At 38.7% G+C, this 17,453-nt stretch overlaps 1 protein-coding gene across 2 annotated transcripts in view; it reads left to right on the top strand.

Moving 5' to 3' along the window:
- Positions 1–17,453, top strand: part of SCAI (suppressor of cancer cell invasion) — a 344,415-nt gene that overhangs the window by 299,650 nt on the left and 27,312 nt on the right. The window contains exons 15-16 of one of the 2 annotated variants that reach the window (XM_072429919.1): positions 13,306–13,479; positions 13,568–13,654. In XM_072429919.1, the coding sequence (XP_072286020.1) occupies positions 13,306–13,479; positions 13,568–13,584 (191 nt within the window). In that variant the 3' untranslated portion in view covers positions 13,585–13,654. Of the gene's footprint in view, positions 1–13,305; positions 13,480–13,567; positions 13,655–17,453 lie in introns of those variants that run through there. The other variant, XM_072429918.1, reaches the window with a different exon arrangement.

Below are 17,453 nucleotides of genomic sequence, written 5' to 3'. Positions count from 1 at the left end.
AATGGAATGTAAACTTGTAAAACAGTAAAAAAAAAAAAAAAAAAAAAAGTTGACATTCAATAAAACATTCCCTGGTGGAGAAACTTTCAGTCAATGTTTCAATGGCAGTAATTGATTCTCCAGTAGGGATTGTTTCAGAGAATGTCAAAACCTAGCCTCCTACTTCTTAAAATAGTCAAAATCAGAGGTGATGTCTCTGCTCAGTGTGCCACTCCAACCATATCCACCCCTTCAACCTGTAAATCACCACCAACCTATGTTAGAAATAATCATATATTTTACATTAGAAATATAGTTAGAGAATGTATGAGCAAGGTCAAATGAAGGAAGGATAAATGAAAAGATTTATACTTATTTTTAATGTTATCTATGTAGGAATTTGAGGCATCCCTATTTCTGCATGAGAACCTAGGACTCTAGTTTCTAATGGAACAGAGGTCATTGAGAAACAGCTGGGTAATCTCTTTGATGATCTTTGAGCAATAAGCTCTAATAGATAGGTCTTTTCTTTCTCCAGACTTAAGGTGCGTACACACTTCCAATTTTTATCGTTCCAATCGAACGACGAACGATCGATTGGGCAAAAAATCATTCGTAAAAAAGTAACCAACGACGCCGACGAACGAGGAAAGTCGCTGGAAACGAACGACCGGACCGACGGATCGGATTGGACGACGATCGTTGAACATCGTTCGTGTGTACGGTCGTTCGTTGATCGTCCATGTTCAGAGCATGCGTGATGAACGAACGTCCGTTCACTTTCCTGTCGTGCACATAGTTCCTCTATCGCTTAAACGATCGTATCTATTGTGTGTACAATATCTACGAACGATCGTGTCGTTAACTCTATGTGCAGGATCGGTGCTATACGATCGTTCATATATATCGTGCATGAACGTTCGTCGTTCGTTTTCCAACGATAATAATTGGAAGTGTGTATGTAGCTTAAGAAGCATGTGATGTATGTTAGATTCTGCAACCCAAGTTTGTTTTTGGTTAGTATTAAAGGATTCAACTGTTTGGACATTGCTTTGGACAAATGTTTATAGTCTAAGTTCAAAAAAAGGGATAGAATGTTAAAAAGAGGGCAATTCTAATGTCATGTTGTGTTTAAAAAGTTATTTGCTGGGATGAAAGCAGAGTAGGTGCAGGAATCTGGATGTAAAAGATATCATTGCAGAAATATTTTGAGAAGAATTACCAGGAACTGAATGGGTTTGCACAGGAACTGAATGGGTTTGCAAGACCAGGTGATTAGGTGCTTGGTGAAGATTTAGTGGCTTAAGCAACTTCAAATATCTCAGTGTAGGAATTCAGAAAACTGCATTGTGCAAACATAGGTTTTTGAGCAAGTTCATAGGTGATTCAAAATAATTATTAAACAAACATTTAAAAATGTATGGCTGTGACATTATGGTATTGAGTTTGGGTATTGGGCTGAGTATATTTTTGTATTGTAACATTCAAAGTGGAAAAAAATGGTCACTTTTTTTCTAAAAAGGAACATGACGGCACAACATAGGTTTGCAAAGTTGCATCTGAACAAACCATGTTACTTTTGGAACAGATACAACCAAAGTGGAGATGTTTGGCCATAATGATAAGGTTATTATGGGTAAACCAGAAAACCTGAAATATATTTTCTAAAATCATTTGTGATTTTTTTTGACAAATGTTTTCAATTACCAACCAAATCCATTACATGTTTTCAGGACCACTCAGGTTCACCCACAGCAGACTATCTTCTTCAGTCATAGAGAGCTTTATTAAATCAGACCCAGTATACCAGCATAAACCCACTGTCAAACATGGTGATGGAGGGATAGTAATTTGGGATTGTTTTTAAATCACAATACCTGGGCACCTTACTGCCATTGAGTTGACCAAGAACTCTGTGTCACAGATCCCCACAGGACCAGAGGATCTGTGCCCTCTTCAGTGTTACCCACCTTGCATTCCCCTGCTGCCAGCACCAGCCTTGCTCAGGGATCCCTGTCAGCTGCCCCTTTGCCTCAGAGGACTAGAGTGTTGGACAGATGCATTTCACCTGCTGGCAAACATTCGAACAGCACTAAACTGCCTCCTCTCCAGCACTCCCTTTGGTGGTGGGTTAGGATGTCTGCAGATCACATAGCCCCATCTATCACATGACTTTCCCTTTATAAGGAAGTGGCTGGCAACAGGAAGTTGCCTGAACAAGGAGTTATTTTTGCTCCTAGGTTCCTGCTGTTCCAGTCTGTGTCTTCTGTTCCTGATTTGTTTGTGTACTGCCCCCAGCTTGACCTCTGACTATTCCTGATTGCTGCCTGCCCTGGTCTTTGGCTTGTCTGACCACTCTCTGTCTCTCGCTCCACCAACACGCTTAGTTCCTGCCTGTTAGCAGTCACCTGACTTGGCGGGCACAGGGACGCTTAACTCCCCTATCTTATATCCCTTCAAACATGATCAATATTAACCACACACCACTTACTGTCACATGATTGACCCTCCACATCCCTTCCTTTTACATGATCAGCTTTGACCTCCTTTTACATCACTTTTAGATTTACAATGAAGTGTATTTATTTTGAAAAGTTTTCACCTATACGCTATCTCTCAGGCAAAACTGAGATGGGAACTGGATATAAACATAACTCAAAAAAGCACTATGACTACTAGACCACTGACATACATGATAACAGAAGTATATTTATTTAACAAAAATGTAATAGATTAACAAATAAAACTATTAAAGGTATGGTGCCACATCAATTATCATCAGAAATACAAAATGTATAAATAAACATTACTACAGACTTTTTTTTTTTTAATATTTCTTTATTGGCAGAAAGAAAAATACAAATACTTATAGACTATAAACAACATTGTATCAAACAGGTATTTCTCCTGCCCTTACACCATTTTCCAATTTCCCATATAAAAAAGTCAAATCAACAAAATCAACAGTACATAACCAATAACAAAACATAGCAAATGGCTATTGCCAAGAATCAGTTGCTGAACTCTGTTGCCCCAGAGGTCCCAGGAGCAGTCGAACACCTTATTTCAATATTTCAATGCACCCTCGCAAATTAGCCACAGATTTCCAAATAGGACATATATACAGCATCCACCAATCTTCATTCAATCATATCTCGCCAATACCTAACGAATCACCCATAGTCAAGTAAGTATTAAGATGGGTGAAGGTTCCTGGTATCATACCAGACCGTATGTTGAAAGAGCTCAATAATACCGTTAAGTTGGGTGGGTGATAAAGTATGTCGTAAATAGTTCATCCAAGTGTCAAAGAATCTTTGTGGATGGGTATCACTATGAGTAGCCTTGGTTTTATCTATAATCATTACAGCTTAGAGATATAGTAAAAATTGCCAGGTAGTGGGGGGAAGGGGTTCTAAACGTTCATTGTTTCAGTATACATTTCTTATCTGCTAAAAGACAGAGATGCTCAAATTTAGAAACTGAAGATTATGTTTGTGTCATATTGGGGGGTGTCATTGTGGAAACATCGTGGAAGAGGGCCAAATGTGGACGTATTTGTCTAGCTTGCCCTGTCACTATTTGCATAAAGTCAAAGAATTGGGAAATAACAGGGCAGTTCCAAAGGGCGTGCTCTAATGGTGCTCTGTTGTAGGCACACTTAGGACATGCAGTAAAGCCTGGAGGCAAATACGCTGGGTTTGACAGGTACATCAAAAGCATAATATGCTCTATGAATAATTTTAAAATGAACTTCTCTCCATTGTTCACTGATAATTATCTTGCGCACACGCTCCCAACTAGTCTCCAAGAGATCAAGGGTATCTTTGGGGGAAAGGTCCAGAAAATAAGCCCATTTCAATACAAAGGACAGTAAAATAGAGGTGGGGACAGTACTTTCCATTAAGCGAGGATAAAGCAGAGATATGGAGTGTTTAGCAGAGGCTTCACTTAAAAGAAGTGCGACCACTGGTGGCAATGATAGGTTGGAGTGAAAGGCGGTGGAACCAAAAAAGGTGGTTTTAACTTGTAAATAGTTTAGTGATGTGGTGGCAGTGCGTATATGAGTCTAAGCGTGTCAAATGGAAGAAGTTTATGAGAATCATCTAATAATTGTCCCAGACATCTAAGGCCCCTCTCATCCCATACTTCAAATGCCTTGTAAGCAAGGCCTTGAGAAAAGGTGAAGAGCGCAGAGGTAGCAGTAGTGGGCCCTATATGGCACCTAAATAACTTTTTTATTTTCCGCCAGGCTACAAGAGTGTCATGCAGCAAGAGATTACTTTTAAATTCACAGGAAACAAGGGAAAATGGAGTATTTAAGAGTCCTAAAAGAGAGTAGGGCCATACTTACAAAGACTCCTTGCTTGTCATTGTGTAATGCTTAGTGTTGTGCCACCAGTCCTTTATATGTCTAAATATACAGGCCAGGTTGTATTTTCTCAAATCAGGGAGACCCACCCCTAAGTTCTGTTTAGGTAGAGACAATTTAATCCTAGAAATACGGGGGGGTTTACCTTGCCAAAAAAACGAGGGGAAAGCCAAATGGAGTTTCTGAACAACAGTATGACGTAACAGAAAAGGCAATGTCTGCAAAGGATACAGTAGTCTTCCAAAGCTGATCATCTTAATAAAATGGCAGAGTCTAATCAATGATAGAGGTAGAGTTTTCAACCGCTTCAGCTCATCCAGAATTTTAGTGATAAGTGGGGAATAATTTAAATTATACATATCTGGAGTACAGCGTGATATTTTAATTCCCAAGTAAATGAGGTATGATTTCAGTAGCTTAGGACCCAAGGACAGACCAATAATTCTCTAGATGGGGTCGGGGAAAGGCCCAACAGTTCACTTTTCGTATAGTTAATTCCGAGAAGGCACCAAAAGATTGTATATGTTGGATGATTTTATGTAGATCTCTGACCGGGTCCTTAAGAAAGAGCATTATGTCATCTGCAAACATCGCCAAACTAATATGTTTACCCCCTATCTCCACTCCCTCATATATGTTTAGATCCCGAAAAGATCTTGCTAGAGGTTCAATAGCTAGGTTGGAGAGGAGAGGAGACAACAGGCAACCCTGTCTGGTCCCCCTGCCCAGCGAAAACACTGGTGAGGAAACTCCTGCCACATGTACCTGGGACTTGTAAACATAGATTTGAAGGAGTTTGCAATATGGCCCTTGAATCCAAATTTCTCCAACACCATGTGCAACCAAGGCCATTCCACACTATGAAACGCTTTCTCAGCATCTAAGGCTAAAAGAGCTGACGATACCTGAGAAGATCTATTCAAACTATCATGCTTCAGAACCATAAGTACCTTTTCAATAATATAGGTAGTGGATGTCCCCAAAATAAAGCCAGTTTGTGCAGGACTGACCAATCAAGGGAGGATGCCCGCCAAGCAGTCCTCTAGAATCTTGGAAAATAGTTTAACATCTTTATTCAACAAAGAAATAGGACGGTAGGAGCTAGGATAAACAAATATTTCTGAGTTACAGGAAATCGCATCAAGCTATGCATACATACACACATATGCACATACTATCTAACCCTTCCTAGCATGTTAACACTGGCAATTTACAAAAGGACACACTAAATGGTACTTGGCTTCAGTAAGAGCTTTACACAATTTCCTTGTTTTAGGAGATCATGGTGGAAACTGTGTGCTTGATCTTTGGGCCTGAATTATTAAAGCTCTCCAAGGCTGGAGAGAATACACTTTCATCAGTGAACCTGGGTCACCCAACTTCACTGATAACAGTGTATCCTCCCCAGTCCTGGGGAGCTTTAATAAATCAGGTACTTTGTTGAAGCCACAAAGTCCCTAGTTCCCCCTTCCTTCTTCCATTTTCCTTCAGTTCAAATTGGAGTGAGCCTGTGGAGTGGAAAACAAAGTAGTTTTACTGTTCCCTCCAACAACACAAAACAGTAGACGCTGGTCACTGTGACAATTTCTCTTCTAAATGGCTTCTTGCCTGGCTCTCTGACTAATACCTTGCCACCTAATTGTATCCAATTCCGACTCTAATATATATTTTCAATCGGTAGGAGAGGAAATATACTGATATTGCCTAGTGGAGTACCACTATTTATCTTGGACGGTTTTGTTGTTATAAAGCTTTACTTTACACTCTGGCTTAGAAATATCAGCTAACCATTTAGGAGACTTTCCTAAAGCTCATCTTCTAACGCAAATATAAAATTAAACCTTTCTGCCAGATTACCACCTATTCCCTAAATAGGTTTTGGCTTCTGTTTCAGTTGTTTTCATTATTGTCTCTGTCATGGGAAGTAATGCCTGGGTACAAGTTAATGGCCTGTTCTTTAGGGAATCTCTTGTAATTACTGGTTTCTGCAGACCAACTGTGGAATCTGCACTTCAACCCTCACCATCCTCATATAGTGTACTTTTGGATATTGGCCTAGAATACAACAACGGAACTGCATGTGTAAGGATCTGACCCAATTACTGTATGTGTGGGTGTAGGGTTGTGTATCTGGTCCTTTAATAACCTGTTGTATCTTTCAATTAAGCCAGCTGTCTGTGGATGGTATGAGATAAGGCACAGCCTGTACACTCCAAAGTCTTAGGCCCACTGTTGTTCTGGTGCTCCAGGGAAGTGTGATCCGTTGTTGCTTTGGAGAATTCTGGGACAGCCATAAGTAACAAATAATTTCTGGACCATTTGAAGTGTTGCAGCTTGATATGCATGTTTGTAAAGACAGACAGTTTCTGACAAGTCCTAAATAGGTGTCCACTGCAGTGCAAAACTACCTAAGTCCATTGTTTCCCTGTGCAGGGGACCAATGAAGTCAATCTGCCAAATCTCTGCAGGCTTCTTACCCCTATTGATTGTCCCAGTGGAATACTTTTGCAGAGGCCAATGTCGCACTTCTATACACACTAAAACATTTTTTATTACAGTCTTTATCATGTCATTGTTACGGGCATTCCTCTCTGCTGTGGCTATTCATTTCTGCCCCAAAAGATGCTGACATTTTCTCATATTTTTACAAAAGGGTAAATAGGAGATGGCTGCAACACAGGGATTTCTTCTTCTGGCTAAGTGCTTGTAAAGGTGACTAGCTCTGCAATCTGCTTCGAAATGTCTCGGACATCCCCGGCTGCAATACCCCTTCTTGAAGTTACCGCTTCTATTTATTCAGTATCTGGTTCTAAGCTACTGTTATCGTAGTGGTCAGTCTATTATCCCTAACCCAGTCTGCTATTGGCAATGCAGTATAGATGATGACTGGGTTCCCTCCTATAATGGTCCTCTGCTGTTCATAGGCCCCAAAGAGGTACAGGTACTCCCAGAGTTAAGGACATCCGACATACGGACGACTCCTAGATATGAACAGGGCTTCCCAGCTCGCTCATGTGCAGGACAGAGGCTTGATGAGGGGGAGAGGGCCGGTTTGCATGAATTTCAGAAGAAATCTGTTTCTAAACAAAGCTGAGGTTGTGGGTTATTTTAAGGAATGAGTTCTTCTGCAACCTCTTTAAACTCTTTAACCCCCCTAGCGGTATTCCTGAGTGTGACTCAGGGTGGATTTTATTTTCAAAAAGAGGTATTCTCGAGTCACACTCGGGGTCACTAAAAACAATAAAGAACCCCACTTACCTTGTTCTAAATCATATATTCTACTAATGTGTCCAATACAAAGGAATCTTTTTATATATTTATATATATATATATGCTACTGTACAGTTATTTTACAGGATTCACTATTTTTATCCCCCCTTTAACCCTTTAACAGATTTTTGTGTTTTTTTTTTTTCAAGTTATTATAATTATATTATTAAATGTAAATAAATATTGGACATATTTCGGTGAGTTATGCCTAAGAATTATAATCCTACAATGTAAAATAAAATTCCATGCAAAACAATGTAACGCTTTTTGCATGAAAATACGGACAGAATTAGAACGCCAGGGGGGTTAATGACCAAGACAAACTCTGCAGTTGTTTCTTGTATTAAATAATATTTATGCTGTCTAACATTGATGTGTTGAAAGGAGTGTTTTCGGATATAATATATGCCCTAAGTATGCTTATCTTTAAAATCAACATTTAGACAAATAGATTTTGTTCATTCCTACTCCAGCATACAACCACAGCTTCTTTAATTTCTTCCCCATCCTATTCCACCTCCCTCCCACCTTTATTTAATAAAATTGATATGTATTTTCCTGTGCTTTACATTTGTATGTTATAAAGTCATTGGTATGATTGTGCTGTTTGTCTTTTATTCATCTGACATGTTGCAGCCAGACCATATGATTGATTTGCTGTATTGAGGAATGCAGGTTTATTTTGTGAACCCTAAGGGGTTTTCTTCTTAGTTTTTGAGGATACCTATTGGTGGTTTCACAACAATCCTCTGATTTTAATGGTTTTTATTTCCCTTTTGGGGATTTTCAGTATGTATATGTACTACAACTAATGTATAAATGAATCAGTCTGTGATATTCATTACCCTGAGGAAACGGTCTTTCTGCGAAACGCGTCAGTTTGAAATTATATCCGACTGAATTTTTTTTTAAATGTTGCCTAGGTATTGATCGTCTCCTAAAATAATTCAAGTGTATTGTATGTATTTTTATTGATTAGGTTGGTAAAACCATTATGTGAAAACAATGTGTTTTATCGTTTTTCTATCAATAAAATTTGTTTAATGAATTTATGACTGATACCACTGAAACTGCCAGCCTTGTTTTATCCCAGTATATGAGTGTTTGAATATTGTGTTTGGTTTCTTGAATATTCTTGGCAGGTGGTAAATCAAATATAGATTGATACCTCTTCCCCCCTTGTTTTTATTTCTTTTTTTTTTTTTTTAAGTAATTTGTTACACAATATCTTTACCAATATCATAATCATGTATTTTTACTCCCAACATATTTGATTTACCAATACAACTCTTATTACCTATTATTATTATCAACTAATATATTGACATTATTATAATAATAATTATTATTATTACTATTAATAAATGGTATTTATATAGCGCCAGCATAATATGCAGCGCTGTACATTAAACAGGGGTTGCAAATGACAGATACAGACAGTGACATTGGAGGAAGAGATGACCCTGCCCCAAAAAAGTTTCCAATCTTGGAGGTGGGGGAAGTAACACACAATAGGAGAGGAGATATGAGTGGTGGAAAGTAGTGAGGCTTTCAAAGGACAGAAGAAGATGGGTAGGCAAGTTTGAAAAAAAGGTTTTGAGTGCTCTTTAAATGAGCAGAAAGTAGGAGCAAGCCGTAAAGGGCGAGGCTCTAAAAAAGTCCTGGAACCATGCGTGTGATGAGGTTATGAGTGAGGAAGTCAGTAATAGGTCATTGGAGGAGCAAAGGGAGCGACTAGGGGGGTATTTTTTTTTTTTTACCAGGTCAGAAAGGTAAGTGGGACAAGAACTGTGGAGGGATTGAAGGCAAAACAATGAAGAGAACTACAAGGAGATGCAGCAGAAGAGGTGTGGTGGGAAGGATGGATGAGTCTGGCTGCAGCATTTATAATGGATTGTAGAGGAGAGAGTCTTGTAAGTGGAATACCAAAGAGGAGGATGTTACAGTAGTCCAGACGAGAGATGATAGGAGCGTATACAAGGTGTTTGGTTGTCTCTGGGTCCTGGAAGGGTCAGATTTTAGAGATGTTGCGCAGGTGAAAGTGACAGGACCTTGAAATGTTCTAAATATGAGGGGTAAATGAGATTGCAGAATCGAAGGTGACACCAAGACAATGTGCCAGAGAGGAGGGACAAATACAAGTGTTGTTAACAGTTAGAAATAATAAAGGGGGAGGTTTAGAATGTTAGGGAATGGGGGACATGAGTTCTGTTTTATTTAGGTTGAGTTTCAGAAATCTGTCAGCCATCCATGACGAGATGGCTGACAGGCAGCATGAGACCTTATCCAGGACTGAGGGACACAGGTCAGGGGTGGACAGATAGATTTGAGTGTCATCAGCATACAGATAGTACTGTAAACCAAAGGTGGATATGAGACTACCGAGAGAGGAGGTGTACAAAGAAAAGAGAACCGGTCTATAAACTGACCCTTGGGGAACACCAACAGGGAGGAGAGTAGGAATTACCATTAAAAGAAATTTGAAAGGAGCGGTCAGACAGATAGGAAGCAAACCAAGAGAGAGCAGTGTCACTGATACCAATGGAACGCATGATTTGGATTAAAAAAGGGTGATCAACGGTGTCAAAAGCAGAGGAAAGATCAAGGAGGGAAAAGTTGCCTTGCGACTTAGCTCTGGTCATTGGCAACTTTAGTAAGGCCTATTTGGTGAAATCGGCAGCTCGAATGCCAGACTGCAGAGGCCAGACTCAGGTAATAGTACACAGTGCTTCAGAAAGCTCCAAATCTTGTCACTAGCTGTCTGTCCCTCAAAGGGGCTCAGACCCTACCATAGTCATATATCATTACCACTGTCCAAGGTCAATTTGGGGGAAGCCAAACCTAACCTCTGAGCCACTGTGCTTCCCTATTATTCTTTAGTCGTTTGGATACAAGATTCTCATATGTCCCCTGAGGATGCAGGCATTGTGAAGCACATTAGGACCTCTAGATCACAAATGTATTCATTTTATTAGTAAATACTCATCATAATAAAATGTGTAATACACTGTTTGTAGAGCAAAAGGGTGCAACTGTATGAATTGACTTCAGGATAATTGTATAGTACAGTTTATAGAAGTCCCAACTCAAAATGATACTCTGCTGGACCTAACAATGCAAAAAAAATGTGCATATAGAAGAAAATCTGGTTAGAAGTGATCTTTATATGATTTCATTTATTGTAAAGTGTAAACAGAAAGCAAAAACAAGAAAGATAAAAACATTTAATTTTAAGAGAGCAAATAATAAGCTTTCCATGATTCAGACTGGGAGGTATTATTGTCCTTAAAGAACACCGTTTATAATGTTTCAAGTCTGTTCTACACAAACACACTGCAAAATATATTCCAATACATAATACGTTTAAGAGGCTAAAATTAAAATCTATGTGGCTCACAACTAATGTTAAAAAATCCATAACGAATAGGAAAAGGGCATTCCAAAAATACAGACATAAAGAATCTTCATCTTTTGAAAACTATAAAGGATATAAAAAAAGATGTAAAAAGGAAAAAAAATATGCAAAACTTCAAAATAAAAGATAGATTGCAAAAGAAAACAAGGCAAACCCAAAAAAGATCAGATCTAAGCCCCTTAAAGTATGTCTCAGGACTGGTAACTGGGGGATATACTAAACACTTTTTATCTGTGCATACACAAAGATACCTTACTATATAAGGAGCAGTCATACTCTTATTATAGAAAGAATCTTCTATATAGAGGTTCTTCAACACCATCACTATATTCACATGATTTTTAGGTCAGGTTCAGATGGTGTCTGTATTCAGAATTAAAACATTTGCATACGGTAAAACCTCCATATTATTGAAATACATAATCTGGTCATCATACCCAGTTGTCTATTCACAGAGCTGCAATAATACGAACTGTAATGTAGTAAAAAGAATTATCTGGCTTGTGTCTGTTGGTAAACTTTTGGGTGATTTACTTGACAGAGCTCCAAAAGGTGTTCAACTGGGCCAGATGTGTGCATATATGTGCCCACACTCTCTTGGCATCTCCATGATTAGACTCTAGTGAAGCTGCTCTAGGGTTATGTACCCTCTTGATACTATTATTGTAGCACAGTTCTAACCCCATCGCCATCCCAATAACTTGGTAAACCACTTGCTATCATAAATGAAGAAATGACTTAGTTAAACAAGAATAATAAAATTTAAAAAAAAACACGATGTGGTCTGGGTATTTGTAGACTCTTTTTTAACTCTTTTAGGAAATAGGTAAAGGGGCAATTTGGCATGTGTCTGTACAGGCCTTTTTTTTCTTTTAGACACATCCCATTCATGTCTATGGAAGCTGCAGCAGTGGCAAATTGCCCCTGGACTCTGCATTGAGCATCTTGGATTCTGCAAGGACGTGCTGCTGCCTGTCAAATTAAGGTTAATGAATGGAGCAATGTCTATACTTGTCTTTTGCAAGCATTTGTGGAGCAGTAAAACCACTCAAAAAAAAAAATGCAAAAACCTCAGGTATGAAAAAGCATTAAAATACTAATTATCTGCTCCATATGTTTCATAATACTTTTGAACTACATTCCTAACTATAATAATATGCACCAATACTGCACTGACAAAAATTTGTGCCAGTTTTTCAATATTGTGCCAATATGATATTTTGTCCCGTGTACTGTATCCCCATTATTTTAATAATATGCCCCCATCATCACCAACTAAAAGCCTGTGGGAAGAGCATTTTTTCTTTTAACCTCCCTAGCGGTTCATTTCTTTCTGGTTTTATATGTCTAAAAGCGTTGTTTTTCATGAAAATTTATTTTACACTATAATATAATAGTATGAGTATATTAAAGTTTGAAACACAACAATCATGTAAAAACAATAAATTGAATACATAAAAAAAATCTATATATTTAAAAAAAAATATATATTTTTTTAAACTAAAAAAAAAATACATATTATACTCATACTATTATATATACTGTAAAATAAATGTTCTTGAAAACAATGAACTGCTTTTACACATAAAAATCCAATGTATTGCATTCAATACAGTTATTTTGTATTGAATGCAATACAAATAGATTTTGAATTTCCCACCCCGCCGCCAACGTACACACGCACCGACATCAACGGGAACTCCCCGGTGACTCATCGGATGCAGAAGCAGGAAAAAGAAAGAAGACGGAGATTGCGGCGCTGGACGACGCGGGACGCCAGCGGATCAGGTATGCGCGACATTTATTAAACTTCCCCTGGGTTTACAAACCCCAAGTGTGACTCGGGGTTACCACTTTTAGCAACTTTTTTCTACCCCAAGTCACACTCGGGGTAGAATAAGTACCCCAAGAGCATTTGACTTCAAAGAATATTAACTTCTCTTCAAAAAAAAAAAAAAAAAAAAAAAAGAAGCTCACTAAAGTTTTTTAAGAATATTTGCTCACCTTCAAATAACTTTCATGCAACCAGTATATTAGTAAATTAAATTTGACATTTGAGAATGTTGATTTGCCAGTGAAATATTGTTAAAGATGTGGAATAACAAAAATATCTTTTTATCAGAAAAAATATGTTTGTAAGTGTTACTTGTACCTTTTGTGTGAATGCTGTAACACTCCCACCTCATACCTTTTTGTTTTCCATATTTTCTCTATTGTAGCTCAGTATATGAAATCATATTTTTTTAAACTTTCTTCTTTTCTCTTACAGATCACTCTCAACGTGGAAGTCTTTTTACCCTCTTTTTAAATAACCCACTTATGGCTTTCCTGTTCATTTCTGGCCTTTCCAGTATGCGCAAAGGCCTGTGGGACAAGTGTCAGGAGCATCTTCGAAAAATCAACAGGGATATTGCTCAGCTTCTCACACATTCTCGATCTATAGGTGAGAAATTTGATTTTTTATATATGTGTTGTCTTGATTTTTTTTTTTTTTTTGATTGATGATTTTTGATTTTTGATGATTTTTACAGAAATGTTTCTTCTGTGATCAATAAAGGGATATTGGAGGTCCTAAAGTTTCTGGTTATGCCTATAGGAGGGCTGGACATTGCCAATAAGTAGGTCAGTTTAGGGTATACCCCCTTTTCTACCATGTCATCAACGCTCTTCTGACCTTGAACCTGTACATTGTGTAATATATTGCAGAGACTGGGGCTGGGGGTGGAGTGGGAAAAGGATGCTGTACCAGGTCCTCTCCACTCAGTGCTGGGGCTGCTTGTAGAATGCTTCCTCATAGTGGTAATATCTGTACCACCTTTGAGGCTTCATGTTTTTCACCTGTTCAAGGATGGAAGACAACTTGAACTGTGCTGGGGCAGCAGACAGAAAGCATCCATGCATTACAGGCTACTAATACTCCTTAAGGGTTTGTTGTTACATTTATTTCATTTCATTTTTTTTTAATACATCATTCATGGCCTTCAAGGGGCCTGGCCCATTTGGATCAACTCGGCCACTGTCATCACAGATGCTACTAGAGTAAAAGCACCTATTTTTTCCCCAGTAAAAGAAGGATATGGAGAAAATGGCTAAATATCAGCTGTCTTGTTTAAGGGTACCAGTCTTTGTGAAACTGGGTTTAGACCTTGGAGTCTGGAAAATTGTGTCTCCACAGTTCACTTCCAGGAAATTATGATGGTGAACACTAGCTTGTTAAGCTGGGGATTTAAGTCCTGGGCACCTTGCTGGTGGTGGAAACTTAGCTGTCAGAGGAATCATTTCTGCTGATCAGAATCTTGGCTTTTCTATACAATTCAATTAGGAATCAACTGGTGAAAGTCGTGGTTGCAGTAGTGGCTACAAATTATCAGTTCACCCTGACTTTCCTCCCCTGAAGTGTCTTCATCTGCTCCTCAGTATTGAGCTAAAAGACATTCTGGTAATCTGCATTGGTCTAGTTTGACCCAGGCAGATGTGTTCATCAACAAGGTTAGGACTTCATGCATATGTGCTGTGAGCTCTGATATACCATCTGGATCTGCTTTTGAAAAGTACTAGGTCACCACCCTAATTGGTTTAATGGCATGACTATTACAGTCCAGATTCTAAGGGACAATGGGCATTTCTAAGTTTGTGGTTCTTGATGTTGCAGGCTCAGAAAATCCACTTTCTTCAGGGTTGCTCTTAAGACTTGGAAGACATACTTTGCCTAGTGTGAATCTAACCGCTTTTACATTGAATTCAAAAGAGATGATCCATCCTACACAGAAACTTTTAGTCTTGATTAATACCTAACTCTTATGACTCTTCAGGTCTCTGCCCTTTTTATTTTGTTCCATAAATCATTGGCTTTACACTCTTTGATAAAGACCTTTCTTCAGAGTGGTTCCCATGTGGTCACCCCAGTTTAATTCCCCTCTCCTCTGTTGGATTTGAATTTGGTTCTTTCTGGTTCAAAAGCCCCCATTTTTAACCTATTGCCAATATTTCTCTCTATACTCTGACCCACAAGGCTGTATTTTTTCTGGCCTTCACTTTGACTAGCCACATGTATGAGCTGTCGGCCTATGTGGTCTCTGCTTTTCACCTAAATAAGGACATTGTTCTTTGATGCCTTTGTTTGGCTCCAGTCTACCAACAGGAAATTTTAGACCTTTAGAAACATTGATTTACTGTTATCTTAGATAGACACAAGAGCACCCAACCTGTAACACCATCTCTAGGTGTCTCAAATACACTAAACTCTATCTGCTGGAGATGTTTGCCTTGGCTGATGTCAGCTTTGGCATTGGCAAGTAAAATCGTTTTAGTTGGCTTTTTGAGCTGCAGGCAGTGCCATGTTTATTTAAGGCACCAATTAAAAAACATAGAAAAAACTTAACTTTTATTATTCATTGACATAAAATATTTTTGTTTAAAACATGTTCTCCTGTTGCTAACTGGGATTCTAAAATTTCAAGATGTACAGACATTTTAAAACCATAACAATAATCTCACATATATTAGATTCAACGCATTTCTCAGACCTTGGTCCGCTTCTTCAGGAATTATCAGGGAGATCTATGAACACAATATATTATAATAATAATAAATCAACTTTACATCAATAATAAATGTTTTATTAGATTCCACTTTTACTTATGACAACATATAACAATAATCTTGATTCTTTTTCAAACCTCCTCCAACAAGTCTTGTACGAATCACATATGTGAGTGCGCACGGGCGGCAGTGAAACATTTAATAAATGTATCTATGTTCCAATATAATCGTTTAGGGTCCTTTCAAAGTAATCCAATTGTATTCAACGGGATTCTCTATTAGAGTACTGCATATTTCAAAAATCAATTCGCCCCACATCACCCGGTTGCAAGGTTTGCGTCCTACCTCACCGCCACTCTGCCTCTATATGTGGTCGCAGTAAAGGGCTCGGCGTCATGCCTAGTGGAGTCTGACTCTATCCCCTCGGAAGGGGCTGACGTCAGGATTGCGACCATGTCCACAACCCTCTCTACTCAGCCTAACCCACTGCTAACAGCAGAGGCTTTGATGTGGGGAAACATCCATGGGTCCCATCCATATTTGCCCAAAGACGGTGACATAAGGCTGGTGGGAGGAGGGCACAAACACCTCCAAGACTTTCCCGATCTTCGTAATACCCACCCTAGTGAGGGAGTTGGCATCGGGGTTTTCCCATGTGAAAACCTCTCCTTGGGTCCCTCCACCGGAACCGGAAGACCACATTTATGAAAAAGGATGCCGGGGCCACCAGGAGCACATAAATATCTAGGCAGAACATATATAAAAAAGTGTCTGCCATTGGTCTTACACCCCACGTACGCCCACATAGGAGGGGATTGTTGGGCTTTGTGCCCCTGATGTCCCAGTGGTATTCGAATTCAACAATATATTTAAATAAACTACTTGGGCCAATTTATGCAAAATTCAAGTACAATTTAGATCTGATACTTAATGTAGCAACCATAAAAAAATGAAAAATGTTATTGCTTAAGTCCGCAAATGCATCAAATATGATATATGTGAGACTGATGTTTAATAATGTCTGTCTTGAAATTTTAGAATCCCTCTGTTGGCAACAGGAGGAACATGTTTTATAAAAAAATATTTTATAGTAATGAATAATAAAAAATAAAAAAAGTTTTTCCTTGGTTTTATAATTGGTGCTTTAAAAGTCCCTTTTCTTCCAATGTTTGTATTTTGGTTCTATATAGCCATACTAGCTGGGATTTGGCACATGGATATATCATTGATGGTAGAATACCACTATAAAAAAAACTAGAACTCCTGTTCCTCCTGTAAGGAACTTTTTCTGTTACTATTTTATTCAATAGGCACAGGCAGAAACCCTAAGGTGAACATGCTGGGAGACGTTGCCCTACTGTCAGCCTGCTAATTGAAGCTAACCCCTCACATTAAGTGTGTTGGATGCAGGCACAAGAATGCCATCTGCAGATCCCAGCTGAACAGTAAGTCCAATTACTGAGCTGTTTGCCTAGTGGTGCTATGTTAGAGTGGATAGCACCACTAGGGACCATAAACAATGCTAAGGAAGTACTAAAAGCATTGATACAAAATACTACAGCCCTGCAAAAAGCACACCAGCAGGCCATAGCCAACCAGCAAGAGACCAAAGGCTGTTAGCAGCCTAGTTGGCTAGTACTGAGGTTCAGGTGGATGCGCTGGCCCAGGCTGCAACATGGGGCCCACTGCTCCTGGGTAAAGTGGTGCAGCAATTGGCAACTCATTTCCCAGGGAATGATCCAGAACACAGAGAAGAATGCAAGGTTCACCCACTGTTTTGTGTCACTACAAAATTTTAGGTATTCTAATGTTTATGTGGTAATCCTTTTTTTAAGCAACTATTGGTTTTGAGTGAATATACTGGAATAAAAACCA

Source organism: Pyxicephalus adspersus, chromosome Z (assembly GCF_032062135.1).
Source record: "Pyxicephalus adspersus chromosome Z, UCB_Pads_2.0, whole genome shotgun sequence".
NCBI classification, from domain to species: Eukaryota; Metazoa; Chordata; class Amphibia; order Anura; family Pyxicephalidae; genus Pyxicephalus; species Pyxicephalus adspersus.
The sequence above is the reverse complement of the archived record's forward strand: the minus strand, read 5'-3'. Positions and strand labels throughout refer to the sequence as shown.